We start from the raw sequence: 16,771 nt of genomic DNA on the forward strand, positions 1-16,771 counted from the left end.
TTGGAAACCCGGAGGGGGCTTCGCTGAAGGAAGGGGCTGCTTCTGCCCCCCCTCCGCCTCTATAATTCCAGGGGGGGGGAGAAGCAGAGACGAAAAAAGGCTGGCTAGGGGAGGCAAAAGAAGAAAACAGCAGCTGTCAGGCGCGGGGGGGGGGTGTTATTGGGAGGGGGGCTGGAGGGAAGGAGGATCCTTCTGGATTAGGAGGGATCCCTGCAGATCCTCTCCGCCTCTTCCTGGTTTAGCTGAGGGCTTTCCTGTCTTCCCTTCAGATTGGAGGGTGTCTGTCTGTGACCCCCAATTCTCTCCCCCCTCTGCCTCTCCCCCCTCCTCATCCAGGCAGCAACTCTTCCGACGGCAGAATCTTCACCTTCAATGAATGGGGGGGGGGAGGAAGGAAGGAGGGAGGAGGGGGGTGTCCTGGCGCGATGCTTCCAACCCCAGAGGAGGAATCGGCGGTTCTGAATTGGGGGGAAGAAGCCTTTTTCTTGGACTTCGGACTTTTCAGCTATTCCACTCCACTCCTTTCCTTTCCTTTTCTTCCCCCTTCTTTTCTTTTCCCCTTTATTCCACTCTTCTCCTTCTCCTTTCTTTCTCTTTCCTTTTCCCATTTCTTTCCTACCTTTATTTTCTATTTTGTGCCATGATAATTTTAATAAAAAAAATAAAATAAAAAGGAACATTTTGTTTTAGGAATGCTTCTTGTTCCACAGCTGGAATATGCACATTTCTGGGTGGGGGGGAACTCATCACAAAACACAATTTCTGTATAAAGTGTGATAGTTTGTTTTTGAGCTCTCTGTGACAGACATTTTGTGTGAAGTCCAGCTGCTTTTGCATTATGTCTGAGTCAGTTGTGTAGCTTTTGTGTTATTTTTGTGTAAAGTCTGATAGTGTGATTTCCTGGTCACATGACCACCTAGCCACACCCACCAAGCCACGCCCACAGAACCAGGCTGTTCCCACAGCTTCCTCCTGGCCTCTTTTCCTGCTCTCTCTCTCTCACACACACACTTTTAGCTGCTGTCAGTAGGAACAAGTGCCCACATTATTTTCTATAAGTGTCACATAAAGTAGCTGGCAAATTCCTCTGAATAACTCTCAGAGTTCTCTTTAGCAAGATTTATTGAAAGGGGAGGGAACAACAAGAATTCCAGTCATTCAAAAATTTCCATTGTGGAACATATAGATATGATTTTCTTTGACTTCTGCATACTATATAAGGACTTAATATCTCCTTTCAAATAAAAGAAAATGTAATAATTCTTCCAATATCATATTTGTGTTATGTCTCCTGCTTTTACATTTGTTCTGGCTGTGAGCTGCTCCTTTGTGTTCAGGTCTGGCCTCAGAAGGATAATGTAGCACTTGGGGATGAAGATGCAGCCCAGCAGACCAGCACTGGAGGCCAGGATGGAGAAGACCTGCACAGCCACCATGGATTTCCCTTTGGTGCTCAGGTAGGTGGGCACAAAAGTCACCCAGACACTGCAGAAGACCAGCATGCTGAAGGTGATCAGCTTGGCTTCGTTGAAGGCCCCAGGCAGGTTCCTGGCCAGGAAAGCCACCGTGAAGCAGATGGCAGCCAGGAAGCCCATGTAGCTGAGGGTGACGTAGAACATGACAACGGCCCCTTCGTTGCATTGCAGGATGATCTCTCCAGGCTGGGAGTGGAGGTCAGAGTCAGGGAAGGGGGGAGAAACTCCCAGCCAGATGGAGCAGATGACAATTTGGACTGCAGAACAACAAAGGATGATGGAGTTGGCCAAGCTCTTCCCCAACCATCTCTTCACTCGGTTTCCTGGTTTTGTGGCCAGGAAGGCCAGCACCACCGTGATGGTTTTGGCCAAGAGAGAAGAAACGGCAACTGAGAAGATGATGCTGAAAACTGTTTGTCGGAGAAGGCAGGTGGCTTTCCTTGGTTGACCAATGAAGAGAAGAGGAGACAAGAAGCAAAGCAGGAGGGAGACCAGGAGGATGTAGGAGAGGTCCCGGTTGTTGGCTTTGACAAGGGGAGTTTCTCGGTATTTAATGAAGATGATTAAAACAAGTCCTGTGGTTAGGAAGAAGAGTAGGGCAAAACAGACCAGGATGATGCCCAGATGTTCTTCATAAGACAGGAAGGTTATAACTTTGGGTATACATTGGACTCTGTCCACATTTGGATGTTTATCATCTGGACACTTGGTGCACATTTGTGTATCTGAGAAAGCCAAAAAATAATATTTCTTTAATATTCTATCCTTCTATCTTTCAACAAAGATCTTAAACTGATAGCAGGATCACTTTCTAAGATATGTTCCTTAACAATTTCATGAAAAGAATAGGTATTTGCAAACAAATGTAGAGCGAAGTCTATGAAACTGGAGGAAGTCCTAGGATGTTAATTATTCACTGGTTAATGTGCAGAATCTTCATAGGAACCTACATTATCAGAGGTTAATAATGAATCAGCTAATCTTTCTAAGCAAACATCCTGAGACCTGACCCATGGCACTTTTTAATATATTGACTCAGAGGGTTCCTATCCTGGGATATTTAATTGGCTGTCAGAATATTCGTGTAATGAGGTTCCCCATAACTGTCCACACTACCTCCCTGTGGACCAGCAACTCAGAGATCCTCAAGGGGAGGCCCATGTAGAAGGTATCATAGTAATCCTTCCAGGTGATGGATCTAAGACAGTTCCTCAAGTTTCAAACAACTCAGATGGTTCCAGAGAGGTAAATGTGGCAGGAAACATCCACACTAAAGAGAAATTTTCACTTTAAACATGAAATTGGAATAGATAGGTTTGGGCCAGCCACTGTCTCTCGGCTCCCATCTCTTCCCAACCCTTCCTTCAAAGTCTTTTTGATTTAGTTCCTTTTAGGTAAGAAATTGTGCAGGTTAAAAATAAAAAACCCATGTGAGCTTCCATCTGCCTTTTAACTTCCACTTTCATGAAAAGGTTCTGGAGGGATCCAGTTCCACAAAGCCTCCCGTTTTCCTCAGTGTGACCCACCTTCCTGAGTGGAGAAGGTCCCCTCCGGACAAGGAACGCAGTCATAGCAGCAAACTGGCTCTCCTTCTCGAGCCCTCTTGACAAATCCAGGATGGCAACTTTCCACACATTTGGACTGCGGCAAGGACTGAGAAGAGAAACAAGGAATGCCAAAGAAAAGATGTTAGGACTCTCCATCCATGGAGAATGGAGGTAGAAAGGGAGGGAGACAAGTAGCCTCTGGTCTTCACTGAGATGAATAGGAAACCTCTGACTACTTCTAAACAGATGCAGGAGGTAAAACAACTGGCAGGTTCTTCGTTTAGTTCCTCCCTTTTGCTTTCAGAATTTAACATTACAATAAAGTACTTTTCTATTTAATAAAGTCTTGAGGGATGGAATTGATTTTTTTTAAAGTATGATGATATATTCTTATTAAAACTGAGAACAAAGTTTACTGTAAAAGATTTAGGAAGCTTTTATTCCATTAGATTTTTTAACGTAGAGTAAAAACTGTGATGAAGAAACCTCTGACCAGTAAGATCTTGAAAGGTTTCCATAAAACATGGCAAAGCCACTCCACTTAGGTCCCGTCTCTTGAAGAGCTTCCATGAGATGACACCACCTGGCATGGGAGGCCAACCACCCTGGAGACTCCAGGCTTTGCCCACTTGAAATGGGACTTCAGGCTTTGGAAAACAGAGAAAAGACAGCAAAATTTCTCCCACCTTATTGAGCAACTTTAGCTGTGAAAGAGCACCTCCTCTGATAGTAAGTGTCTGTCTTTCAAAATACGCCAGAGTCTCTCTCCTGACATCCTCCTTGGGGAGAACCAAGAAGATTTTGATACCCAGATCTGCCGTTATTTCTCCATTTTGGTCCACATACAGTTTTCTCTCAGAAATATTGAAAAACTCGTTCTTCTCCAGAAAGGGATGAAACTAGAATGGGAATATCCAGGAATTTAAAAAGAAAAAATTGTTTCTTATCCCACATTGAATCTTTCTTCTACAATTGTCTGATCTCCAAATATGCTTAAATAGGACACAAATACTGCCATTATCTTCATAAGTGAATGAAAAAGTTTAAGAAAAATGTGTCAATCATATACTGACAAATTATAGAAAAAATATAATGGACACAATTGGTCAATTATAGGGAACATTCTAGAGCAGATGACAAATAAAATGAACAGAGAGAAAAAATATGATTTATAAACTCTTTGAAAACAACAGGTTGATTCCCAGAAAGCCTGGGTTGATCAAGAAGAAAGTTGTCAAACTAATCTTATCCCTGGTCATCCTGATGGAAAACACCTCCAGATGTGCTAATTCTATTTAATTTTAATGCAAAATTAACAAAATTTTGCAACTCTGAAAGAAGAAATCTCCCACCAACTCTTTTCTCAGCCTGAAAAGTTAGCCAGGAACCTTTCTGAGTTTCTTTCTCTCCCTTTACGCAGCTGCAGGATTCTCCCATCTTCTCTGATCCTTCCCTAGGCAGCCTCTCTTCCCCTCATCCCAAAAGTCATTCTCACACATCATTACACTTCCTAAATAGATTATGGGAACTCTGGTGACATAACTGGATTTCAGTAAAGGACTCACAAACAATTTTGTAATGTGATTAGAAACCCGAGGGCTGGATAATAAGTGGATAAAAACTGTCTTCAAAATGATACACAAATAATGTTTAACCCTTTTAAATCTTTCCTATGAAACTTGAAGGTGATGAATAACAATTTGCCATTGATCATCAATTTTTCTATGTTGTCATTAATACGGTAATTAATACAATCTTAGAATAAGCTAATTTGATGTGATTTAAAGAATATAAAGTCTTTCAACTTACAAGCCTTATTTGAAACTTCATTTAAAAAGTTTGATAAAATAACAATGCTTTTAAATCAACTTAAAGGCAATAATTAGAAGCAAGCTACAATTGTTGAATCGGATGGATTGAATGGATGGATGGACTGGAAATTAATTTGCTTCTGGCATCCCTGAAGAAAGAGTCTGGTTTGAAGGGAGGCTGCTTGGAGATGGCTGGAGAGGCCATGGACCCTGAAGACTCAAAGTGGACAGAACGGATGACTGAAGAAATGGATTCTTTCAAGAAGATTGAGGGAGATTGGGGAATGGACTTGTCATATTTAACTGGAAAACAAGTTTTAAGAGTCGTCGTGTTTCAATTTACAGGAGGTCCTGTGACTTTGGGGAATGGAAAACAGTTGTTGGGAAAGATCCTAATTAAAAAATTAAGGAAATGCATTATTATTAAGAATCAAAAAAAGGTGTTTAACCCTGGACAGATTCTGGATGGAGCAGAGATAATGATTGTGGTGGTCTGTGGTAGATAAGAATCTCCTGTAATTTTTCTCTGAGTTAAATACAATAGCAGATAATAGACCATTTTGAAGTTTTTAAATTTAACTTTATTGTTGGATGGCCTGTTAACTACATTTCTTATATACCGCAGATAGATGACAGGTCAAGTAGTTGCAAATAGATGTGTAGTTTATAATTGTGGGCCTATTTTGCAAGGGGGAGAAACTATTATTGCTGTATTGTATTCAACTGGGGGGGCAATATGCAAGTTTTTGTCTGTTTTTAATGCACAATTTAAAAAAAAAATTGTCTAGTTATTTTTGTCTTTGTAATAGTTTTATTTTCCTAAACTTGTAGTTTACCTTTTTGAATAAAATAAAATTTAATAAAAGGAATATCAAGTTTCCAGAAACAATATTTATGATTAGGACACAGAGAAGGGTACATGAGTAAAAAGCAATAGAAAAAATCTGATTTTTAGCAACTAGGACTTGACTAACAATAAAGTATCATATAAGAACACGAATGGTGGACTGGAAGAAAGATGAGGGACACCAAACTTTATATTTATGTTTGTGGAAATGATCTCAAAATCGTAGTTAACTGGGAACAGAATCTGAGTCAGCAGGGAGATGTTCATGGAAAGAAGGCAAATGCAGCCTTAAGAATCTCAGGAAGTGAACATTGTGGTTTGGGGAGACCCCAACTCAAGGACCAGGTCCCCTTGCAGGCACCAAGCTTGGAGGAGAATTTGCCCAAAATCTACGTGAACTTCAGGGAAGGAGAAATAAGCCAAGGCAGAGATCAAAGGAGCTGCTCTTAGTCTTGAGGAAAGAGAACAAGGAGAAGAGCTGAAGGTCAGGAGGAGTCTGGGAGCCCCTTTTCCAACTGACACAATCTCTCGGTTGGAGAAGGGAGGATGCAGCTTCCAATCACTGACACACGTTACACACGAGAGTAAGATCTGCTCACTATTATTCCAGAGTGTCAGACACGAAAAAATGAATTCAGTTACAAGAGAGGAGATTTTAGCTGAAGGAGAGAAAAAAATATGATAAAAGGATGAGCTGTTTAGAACTGAGCCAGTGAAGCAGAGAAGTTCAGTCTCCTCTTCATGGATTATTTGAGTGCAAAGACTGAGCAGCCATCAGTCGGAGAAGCTTTAACTGGGATTCCTGCAGAGAGGAGGGGTTGGGCTAGATGGTCTCAGGGTCCCCTCCAAATTTATAAAAGTTGTCATGCCACAACATGTATCTATTGTGCCGTTGTTGCTGTAGCCCCACTAGTGGCCGGGGGCAGATAAGCCTAACTGTATGGTCTGAAGCCAGACTCCCTTTTCTCTCAGCCTTTGGAGGAGATGGAAGCAGCCGGTTTGACCGAGACACATGGTCATCCGGAGGCCTCCGTCCCTCACACGGAGCATCCCTGGAGAGGTTCCAGCTGCTTCTTTGTTGGCTGTCAGTTAATGCTGCCTATCTCCTATTTATCTTTGATTCTCACTCTTTGCACTTCCTCAGTTTCTCCCTGCCCTTGTCTCCCAATGAAACACCCAGATCCACCCCAGGCTCCCTTTCACTGGAGGAGAATAGGGGGGTTTAGCTACCTGTTGAGCTGCACACAGACCCACCTGCAGTGGGGACGGAACAAAGGGGAAATTCCACCATGCTCATCACAAACCCACAAATACGGGAATTAATTTCAAAAAAGAACACAGCATTTTCAAATTAGCAGAGTTTAATATTAAAATGCCATGGTATCTACTCTTTGGAAATATTATTCCCTGAGTAATTGAATTGGACAGATCTGTTGAGTTGGTTCCCCTCCTTCTCCTCTGGATTCCTCCTCCAAAGGATCTAAGATTGATGGATCCATATCGGGACCCCATACCTGCCACGGCTGCAGCCTTGGAGACCCCAAACTCTTTTCTCCCTCCTTCCTTCTCCTCTTCCTCAATCTGGAGGAATAAGCAGCATTCAAGGCCTGGGCCAGAGTCTTCATCATACTGTAATATTTATAGTAATTTGGGGCCCGGATCCTGTTTCTTTTTTTCTGGGTCTCCAGTGGGGCTTTCTGGGTGCATCTTCTGCGGCCTTTGACAGAAAAGACATTCTTTGAAAGAGAACAGCGGAAATAATAATCTTGAAACTTTTCTTCCACAAAGAAACAGGGTTCAAAGGCAGAATCTTTTGGCCTTTCTTTTGGCAGATAACCAAAGTTCCAAATACTATGGATGTATTTGAGAAGTCTATGCTTGTTCATTGGATACCCCCAAAAATTTGTGAGGATCCAGACTTTCCCTTCAATGGGTCCTGGCAGACGCATAAACGTTAAATGGAAAGGAAGAATTCTGTCCCAAATGGACTCATATTCCATGAAGTAAACAAAGACGTTGACTTGTCTCCACTTAGAGAGGGAATCCCTGAGGTATGCTGTATATCCAGTTGTTGAGAACAGTTGTGATATAACCACACAAATTCCTCTCCTGACAAGCACAAGAGGAAAAATCCTCATGAAATTCTCTCCCTTCTCGGTGTCTGAAGCAAAGAGGCCAATCAGGGTCCATCTGAAGTGGAGGAGCAGGTGGACAATTGCTGAGTAGTGGAATCCTTCTTTGGGGAACATCTGGTGGAAAAAGGGGAATTGACTTTTATCACTCACAGCCTCTGAAACAATTGTATGACTGATCTATAAAAGCAACGAAGAATACTGTGTTACATTTGGGATCAGATCAAGTCCAAAATATTAGATTTTAATAAATCCAGCCTGGTTCTCATGAATGTATTAGAAAAGTTTGTTAATCAGACATTGTTTTAAATATTAAAGATAGAATATTAGCAAGATTGTATCATAATAATGGAAAATAATAAGCAAATTAAAAAACAATAAAAATGTAAATCATATTACTGTATCATCCCTACAGTTGATCACAATTAGATTAACACATGCAAATGCCAATTGGAGTATTCTATTCCAATAAAGGGCCTATTATAATTTTTGAGGATTGCTGCATCTTTTTTTGGTTCTCTATCCCAGATTCTTTCTGGAGGAATTTTTTTAACTTCTTTCTCCAGTTATACAAGAAACAGGCAGACCTCAAACCCTAATAAGATTTGTCGTAATCCAAGTTTGGTCTTTAATTGAAGTTTTCTCTGTTCCAACAGCCACAATTTTCAGAGTCTGTCAGTTTCCATAGATTAAATTTTATGCCAATGCCCATATTTTCTGAATTTAGACAAAGGAGAAATTGTGTAAATTCCTAAATTCCTAAAGTTTCGTCGGCGAAACGTCTGAGGTGGCTCGGGAGTTCATGGCTTCCATGACGGCCATGGACCTGACCCAGCTAATTCATGGACCCACTCACACAGGAGGACACACTCTGGACTTGATTTTTGTCTCTGGGCAGTGGACGAATGATCTTGAGATGGGGGCAGTAGTGATTGAGCTCTTGTCATGGTCGGATCATTCCCTTCTTAGGCTTGACTTTCTAACCACCACACCCCGCCGCAGGGAGGTGGAAAAAACCAGATGGTTCTGCCCCAGGTGCCTGATGGATCCTGATAGGTTCCAGATGGAGCTTGGGCCATTTCCTGAGGCTCTGACTCATGACTCAGAGGGCTCGCAACTTGGCCGTCCTCCTGGATGCACGGCTGTCTTTAGAAGAGCATATGACGGGCGTGGCCAGGGGGGCTTTTCATCAGGTTCTCCTGATTCGCCAGTTGCGTCCCTTTCTGGATCGGGACTCCTTATGCTCAGTCACTCAGGCACTCGTCACTTCCCGCCTGGACTACTGCAATGCTCTCTACATGGGGCTCCCCTTGAGGTGCACCCAGAGGCGCCAGCTGGTGCAGAATTCGGTCGCACAGGGGATTATGGGAGCGAGGGGGCGCTCCCATGTGACACCTCTCCTGCGTGAGCTGCATTGGCTCCTGGTGGACTTCCGGGTGTGCTTCAAGGTGCTGGTTACCACCTTTAAAGCGCTCCATGGCATCAGACCTGGGTATTTGCAGGACCGCCTTCTGCCGCCAATAGCCTCCCACCGGCCAGTACTCTCCCACAGAGAGGGACTCCTCAGGGTGCCATCAGACAGGCAATGTCGGCTGGCGACCCCCAGGGGGAGGGCCTTCTCTGTGGCAGCACCCACCCTCTGGAACGATTTGCCCCCGGAGATACGGAGGATACCAGATCTCCGGGCTTTTCGCCGTGCCCTAAAAACTTTTCTTTTCCATCAAGCAGGGCTGGCGTGAAACACCCCCCCCCTTTTCTTTTTGAGATATTAGATTTTTAATTGTCTAATGGGTTTTATTTGTGAGGTTTTTAAATTTTCGGCCAAAGTGTATAATTCTTTTAAATTTTTAAATTTTGTATTGAAATATTTTTTACTTGGCTGTGCACTGCCCTTAGTCCAGTAGGAGAAGGGCGGTATACAAATTTAAATAAAATAAAATAAATCAGCTCTGAGGGCAGCAGCTGGAGCCATTTTACCCACCCCAAGATCCTCCTCAGAGGCTGAGATTGGGTTGGTTCTGCTGGTGGTTTCTCTCTGGAGCCCCAAACATCAGATTGATGGAAGAACATGGGGGAAAACTGGGCCTCAGATACTTTAATAACTGGGGCTGAGGAAGCTGGAGAGCTATGAGGTTTTCATTTAAGCACCACTTTCACTCCTGCCCTTTCTCTAACTGAGCTCCTTGGATGATGAGGGAGCCAAGATTCAGGCTCAGAGAAAACAACCCCAGGTAAGGAAAGGTGTTACTTGCTCTAATGGCCGACCATCTATGGCTATGATGTCATTTCACAAAGACCATCACTTTTGAACTTGCTTTATAAATTATCAGATAATTATTAAGACAAAACAATCCAAGTCTATACAATCCAATGTGTAAGTATGATAATATCACATTATCTGTATAAATCAGTGTATTCCAATAGGAATTTAGCAGTCTTCCAATATTTGAGGGGCTGCCACAGAGAGGAGGGGGTCAAGCTGTTTTCCAAAGCACCCAAAGGCCGGACAAAGGCCTGACAAGGAATAATGGATGGAAACTGAACAAGGAGAGATTCAACCTTGAAATAAAGAGATAAAGTTGCCTTCAGAAGTTGTGGGAGCTTCATCACTGGAAGCTTTCAAGAAGAGACTGGACCGTCATCTGTCAGAAATGGTGTAGGGTCTGCTTGGACTAGATGACCTACAAGGTCCCTTCCAACTCTGTTAATCTGTATCTATCTATACTATTCCAGACAAGTGGCTGTCCAGTCTCTTCTTAAAAGCCTCCAGTGATGGACGACCCACAATTTCTGAAGGGTAGACACTCCATTCCTCACCATTAGGAAATTTCTCCTTAGTTCTAGGTTGTTTCTCTCCTTGATTAGTTTCCCTCCTTTGTTTCTTGTCTTGCCTTCTAGTACTTTGGGAAATAGGTGGACCTCCTCTTCTCTATGGCAGCCCCTCCAATATTGGTACATTGCTATGATGTCATCCCAGTCCTTTTCACTAGACTAGACATCCTGAATTCCTGCAACTGTTCCTCAATGTTCTAGTCTCCAGGCCCTTAATCATCTTTTCTGCAGTCTTTCCAGAGTCTCTACATCGTTTTTATAATATAATATGCAGACATAGTTCCATTGAGGACCACAGGCTGAGCCCATCTGGGGGTGATGCTGTCCATCACACATATTTTCAGCTTCCTGAGAAATAGGTTGTGGTTTACTTTGTCAAAGCCTTTCTGAAATCCAAGTACTGTATACTACATGCACTGCATTTCATTGGTCCACTAATTTAGTCATTTTTGTCAAAGAATGAAATAACATTTATTTATGATCTGTTTTTTGACCCTGAATTAGTCCTAGTAAGTCATTCATATCTCGACTGAAGAACAAGGTTCAAATATGCAACTTTCCCTTCCCCCTTGGTAAGCATAGATCCTTCTTCTCATGGCTCCATTGAGCCCAAACCTCCCTCTCAAACAAGGGCTTGGATCAGGGCCAACAGGCTGAGCTCCATTTTGAGGGCAAAACATTTTCTCCATCATAATTTTCTGTTTATTGAGTCAAATGCTGCACTAACATCTAGAAAGCAGCAAACATTGTTTTACCTCATTGATATAGATAAGATATTTCAGGACAAATTTGTTGCCAATATTAGATTATTAACATGCATTATTTCTTATAATATCTATATAGCTTTTAATTCTACCTAAAACCTTCTGCTTCTTCTGCAAGGAATGAATTTTTCTCAATCTTAACTAAGAAGATCATGGCATATATTTTAGCCACAATATCTGCTAGTCTATTTGGCCTATAATTGCTAGAATAATTTTTATTCCACATTTTAGATGGATAAAATGCTTCTATTGCCAACTTCAATTTGAGTGGATAGGGCAGGCATCATTTATGTGTGAAAATGAAGATGCCAATAGAGGCCCCAACAACCAGGGATATTTTTTGATCAGTTAAATAGTTGGTAGAATGTCTTCTCCAGGGAACGTATTGCTTGCATTTCAGGCCTTTCAACATGAACATAATGGGGTAAAATATTGATGTTTTTGCTAATATGGAGAAAAGCAGCTTTTGAATTCCATGGAGAAGACATGACCCACCACCCACCCCTCACTTTACCAGAAGGAGAAAAACACACACAAACCTGTGGGACTTTGTAGGTGCCTCCTAATGTTGACATCTGGATGGAGATGTCTCTGTCAGCTGTATCAAGAAGAGCCAGGAGGTTCTCCCTCCTTCCACAGCTGTAGTTGGGGACATTGGCTTCTCCAGTGGAGAGCATGTCCACCAAGGCATCTGAGGTGTGGAAAGTGCTCCAATAGTTGTCATGGATGTTGTACCCCAGTGTGAGATTGTGTAGGAGCTGGGAATTCTTGTTGACCATTTGAATGGAAAAAATTAAAATCAAGCCATATGAAAAAACATAAGAATTCCTATTGTTTAAAAAATATTATAATCAACAGCCACAACAAATACTTTTGATATATATAATATATATAATCCTCCACAAGCCTACTGAGCCTTAAACCAACATTGATCCAAAACCAATGATCAGTTACACAAATATGGAAATGGGCTGAGGTACAGCAACTACAACTGATTCCACCACTACTTTGAATAAAATCCATTATTCAAGTGATAAATTAAGGATTGAACTGATGGAAGAAAATAATCTGCACCCCTTTCAGCTTTTTTTCAGACCCCTTTTTGAGTCTCTTTCACAAAATCAGCCCATAGAGAGAAACCATGGAACTCAAAATCATTCAGGAAATTAGACATATTCCCCAATATAGGAAGAAATGAAAAATAAAAAACTGAAAAGAAGGAGAGTGTTAGAATGGAGGGAGTGCAACTCCATCACCCTGAATGACTTACGAATCACGGAAAACAAACTGAAGAGAAGGAGCCACGTTGAAAAGCAACTTTGCATGCAATCTTTCCTTTCCATTGGTGACTATACTGATCAGATGGTCTCCTGGTCTGTAGTAGCTCCATGGTTTCCCATCCTGGTTCTCCAAACTCAGCGGGCATTTCATTCTCAGCTTCCCAGAGACTGGATGGGACAAAAGCAACATCAGAAGCAGAAGCTGGAGGTCCATAATTCATGGTATGAATCAATGAATCCCTTTCCTGTTTCTAAAGAAGAATTGGAAGAATCAAAGGACTCTCACAAGGTGGAATATGATCCAGTTGCTTTTTCTCAACACAGAGAAACACTCAGCTTCACCTGGAAAGGAGAGAGACGTACATTCAAGAGCACAGACTCTGCCTGTCCCAAAACTCCATATTTCTCTGCCGAAAGTCTCCCCTGGAGGATTCGGCCAAAGAGCAGAGCTGAAACTTTTATCATAATTCTCCCTCTCAGGAGGGATCCCTGGATAATTCAAGTAGTTCTTGCAGTCAAAGATCGTTGGGAAATTTTCTGTAGGGAAATGAAAGGGAAATAATCCCCATGTGATTCAAAATAACAGGAGCAGAGATAGAATTAAATCCATTATCTAGAATTGAGAGATTTGGGAGCTCCATGCAGGGAATACACGGCACCTGTGGCTGAAGAACGAAATAAATCTGATATTTGTTTGCATAGTGATGAAAGACAAAACTCTGGGGGCCAGTTAATGCTGGAGCCTGCCACAGATCTGAAATAGCTGCCAGCTGAGTTGGAGCCAAAATTTACTTTATTTTGAAAGTTAATGCTCAAGGGCATCGCACAAAAGGGCTGATGCAATAGTGCAGCCAGTTTCTAAGAACAAAATCAACTTTAGTGAAAAACTAGTTTTTCAAACTTTGCAGAGTTAAAAAAAAATCATAGGGAGAGGGAGGGAGAGAGAGAGAGAGAGAGAGAGAGAGAGAGAGAGAGAGAGAGAGAGAGAGAGAGAGAGAGAGAGAGAGAGAGAGAGAGAGAAGTTAGAGAAAGCCAAGTGAAAAGAGATGGAGAAATCAAGGCTGCCTCTCTCCCCATGTGGGGAGGAGAGGGAGGGAAGAAAGGAGGGAAGGGGAGCTCAGAATCCTCAAGTTGCAGATGGAAAGCTGATCTGCAAAATCCAACTTCCATCTTTTGAGTCCTGGGAAGGGGGGAAACCATATCCCATGTTGCTCAGACACCTCTTTCCATGCATGGGGCACTCAGGGGGGAAAGCAAAGCCCAGACCCACGGAGAAAGCCCAGGATGGCCAGGGAGGAGGAGGGGATCTGGGTTTATGGATCCCAGGGTTGAATGTTGGGGGTACACAGCCCCTGTGGTTTCTCCAGCCTCGCTTGGGCTCCGTGTTTTTCCAGGAGAGGCTCCTGTGGGGGAGAAGCCATGCAGGGCTGGGTCTTCCAAGGGGGATCCAGGGTTGCCCTGGAGGAAAAGGCGGCAAGCCTCACCCTGGAGGGGACCCACTGTGACTCTGAGGAAGATAGGGGTCCCCTGTGCCCCTCCAGAGCCTCCAGCTGAGGAGACCCTCTGCATTGCAGCCTCTTCTGGGGAAGGAGCTTAAGCCCCTCTCCCTCTACAATTCTGGGAGATTTTGCCTCTTTCTCATCCCCCCCAAAGTTTTGAATTTTGCTCTTTATTCGACCCTCCCCCCCCCCCTTTAGCTTGGCTTCTTCAGCCTCTTCTCCATCAGGCTGAGGGCAGGGAAGCTCCCAGGCAACCGTCTCTTCCCCCTCTTTGATTGGCTACAGGGTTGTCATGACGAAGGGGGCGGGCCAGGAATAGAAGCAGCCAGTAGAGAGAAAGAGAGGTGGGAGTTTGTCGTCCCTGAGAACTGGAGGATTTGAATGCGAAATCTGCTTTCTTTTACAAAACGATTTATATTATTGTGGAAAAGTAAAAAGTTGAGATTCGATTTTAATGCTTTATTTTACTGCAACAGAGGAAGTCTGAAGTCAGCGCTTTTTCTTTTCTTTTTTCCCTCCCCCCTTCTCTTTCCCCTCCTCCCATTTCTTCCTCTTTGTTTTTTTTTTAAATTTTTGTATTTTATTCTATAATCTAATAAAACATTTTTTTTAAAAAAAAGAACTGGAAGATTTGAATGCGAAATCTGCTTTCTTCTGTTCAGATGCAGCCCAGAATCAGAAGGAGGGAAGGAATGTTTAAAAATATATTTATAAGAAAACAAAGGAAAACTTAGACTTTGACAGAAGAAAAATCAAAAGTGAACACCAAAAAAAAGAGAAATGATCAAACTCTGTAGAAAAAGTTCTTTAGCTCTGTAGAGTGTGATCCATGAGATGTACAGAAATTAAAAGCAAAGAATGATAAAAGTCAGCCTTAAGCAAATCTATTGGAGATGCAGAGAAGAAAGATCGGAAGATGAAGTGAAATTGGACGTTAAAGAAAATAGTGTCATCAAACAGCTTATAGAAAATAGCTAAAATAGTTATAGCGTTAACATTACTTTCTGCTCTGGTTGAAATGATGTAGAATTTAGAAATTCTGTTTATTTTAATTTTAAAAATGTGTAAACTTTCCTCTTTGTGAAATAAAAATCTCACCCCAGCCATTGAAGGAAGAGACAAAAAAACCCAAATCAAATTCAAGTTTCTAGTTTGTGAGTATGGAGTCTGAGTCAATCTGTTCTTTGGTGGTTTATATATATATATATATATATATATATATATATATATATATATATATATATATATATATATGGAAAAGAGCCTCGACTGTCAGAGGGAGAGAATTTGGTCCAGGGAGATCTCATCCCCTCCAGGCAATGGCCTCCCAAACACCCGGAGCTTCTCCTGGGCCACCCGAGACGGGAGAGGCTGAAGGGGAAGCTCTTCCAGGCCAGGAGACCATCTCATGGGGAGAATCCTCAGTTGAACAAGAAGATCGCATAGAACAAGGACTTCCAACCAGGCTCCTCCTTGTCAGTTTCATTCCTAAGTCATTCCCTGTGCTGGAGTTTCCTTTCCTCTCTTTGCATTCCTAACACTTTCCCTCTTTTCTCTTTATTTCACTTATTCCTGCATTAACGGACCTGTCTAATTTCCTGAATGGCCTGGATTTCCAAAGCTTCTCTCTTTTTCTCTTATTTTCTGGAAGTCGCTGGAATCCAAAGATGGGAAGGAATAAAAACCGTAACAACTCCAGATTATTTCCCTCTCTCCATCCAAACTTGAGCTCATCACTTGAATGCTCATTTTGTTTAAAGCAGTGATTAAAACAGTTGTAATGGCCCCTGCCCAGCCCAGTCCCATATTTTTATAACTGCTGATTAATACACAATTCCTGATCCTTAGAAATAGAATAGGATAGAATAGAGTAGAAACAGGTATGGAATGGAATGGAATGGAATAGAATAGAATAGAATAGAATAGAATAGAATAGAATAGAATAGAATAGAATAGAATAGAATAAGAAATATTCTAGAAAGAAAAAAATTTCTTTTTTTATTCCACAGACTTTGCCTGAGACCTCCCAGGATCTCTATCTGGGCTTGCAACCCCTTCCTCCTGTGAGGCCCAGAGCTGCCCAAGGGGCACCCCTGGCCTCTCCCCACAGCTGGGCCAAAGATTGTGACATCGTAGCCCGTGTCATAGAAGGTCTCCTGGGCTGCTCTGGGTCACCCAAGGGGTTGAGTGCTGAAGGAAAGAGCATTTCCTCTCTGACAATGGCAGGCAATTTCCTACAACAGATGAGAATGAAGAGGAAGTTCTCAAATAGAGGTAGGGTGAAATTAAAGAGAGACTTAACTTTAGCAGTTAGAATAGTAATTACTCAACCCTGTAATGAAAAGGAAGGGAAAGTCTACAAATAGAGGTAGAATACAATTAAAAAAACAACATTCTCTCCTTAACTTGAGCAGGAAGCGTGAAGAGTTTAGATGCCAGAAGTATCAGTTGGCTCCTAATATTGGGGAATAAAGAACCCAGATCAAACTGTGGCTGAAAAAATGAATGTCTTTAATCGCAGTCAATAAGTTTGTGTTTTTAAAGAAGTCTACTTTTTTCCCCAGTGGTACCAGAAGAGACACTG

The 16,771-nt window shown here is 42.3% G+C and overlaps 1 protein-coding gene across 1 annotated transcript; it reads right to left on the reverse strand.

Moving 5' to 3' along the window:
* Positions 1-1,271: 1,271 nt before the first annotated feature.
* Positions 1,272-12,187, reverse strand: LOC139326264 (vomeronasal type-2 receptor 26-like). The gene is made up of 3 exons (XM_070956419.1): positions 11,948-12,187; positions 3,002-3,128; positions 1,272-2,200 (listed from the first exon to the last, which is right to left on the reverse strand). Exons 1-3 carry the CDS (start codon positions 12,185-12,187, stop codon positions 1,272-1,274), a joined length of 1,296 nt encoding a protein of 431 aa, XP_070812520.1.
* Between the last annotated feature and the right edge of the window lie 4,584 nt (positions 12,188-16,771).

Source organism: Pituophis catenifer, unplaced genomic scaffold (genome assembly GCF_029215685.1).
Source record: "Pituophis catenifer annectens isolate HBS135680 unplaced genomic scaffold, rPitCat1.0.hap2 SCAF_21, whole genome shotgun sequence".
Lineage (NCBI taxonomy): Eukaryota > Metazoa > Chordata > Lepidosauria > Squamata > Colubridae > Pituophis > Pituophis catenifer.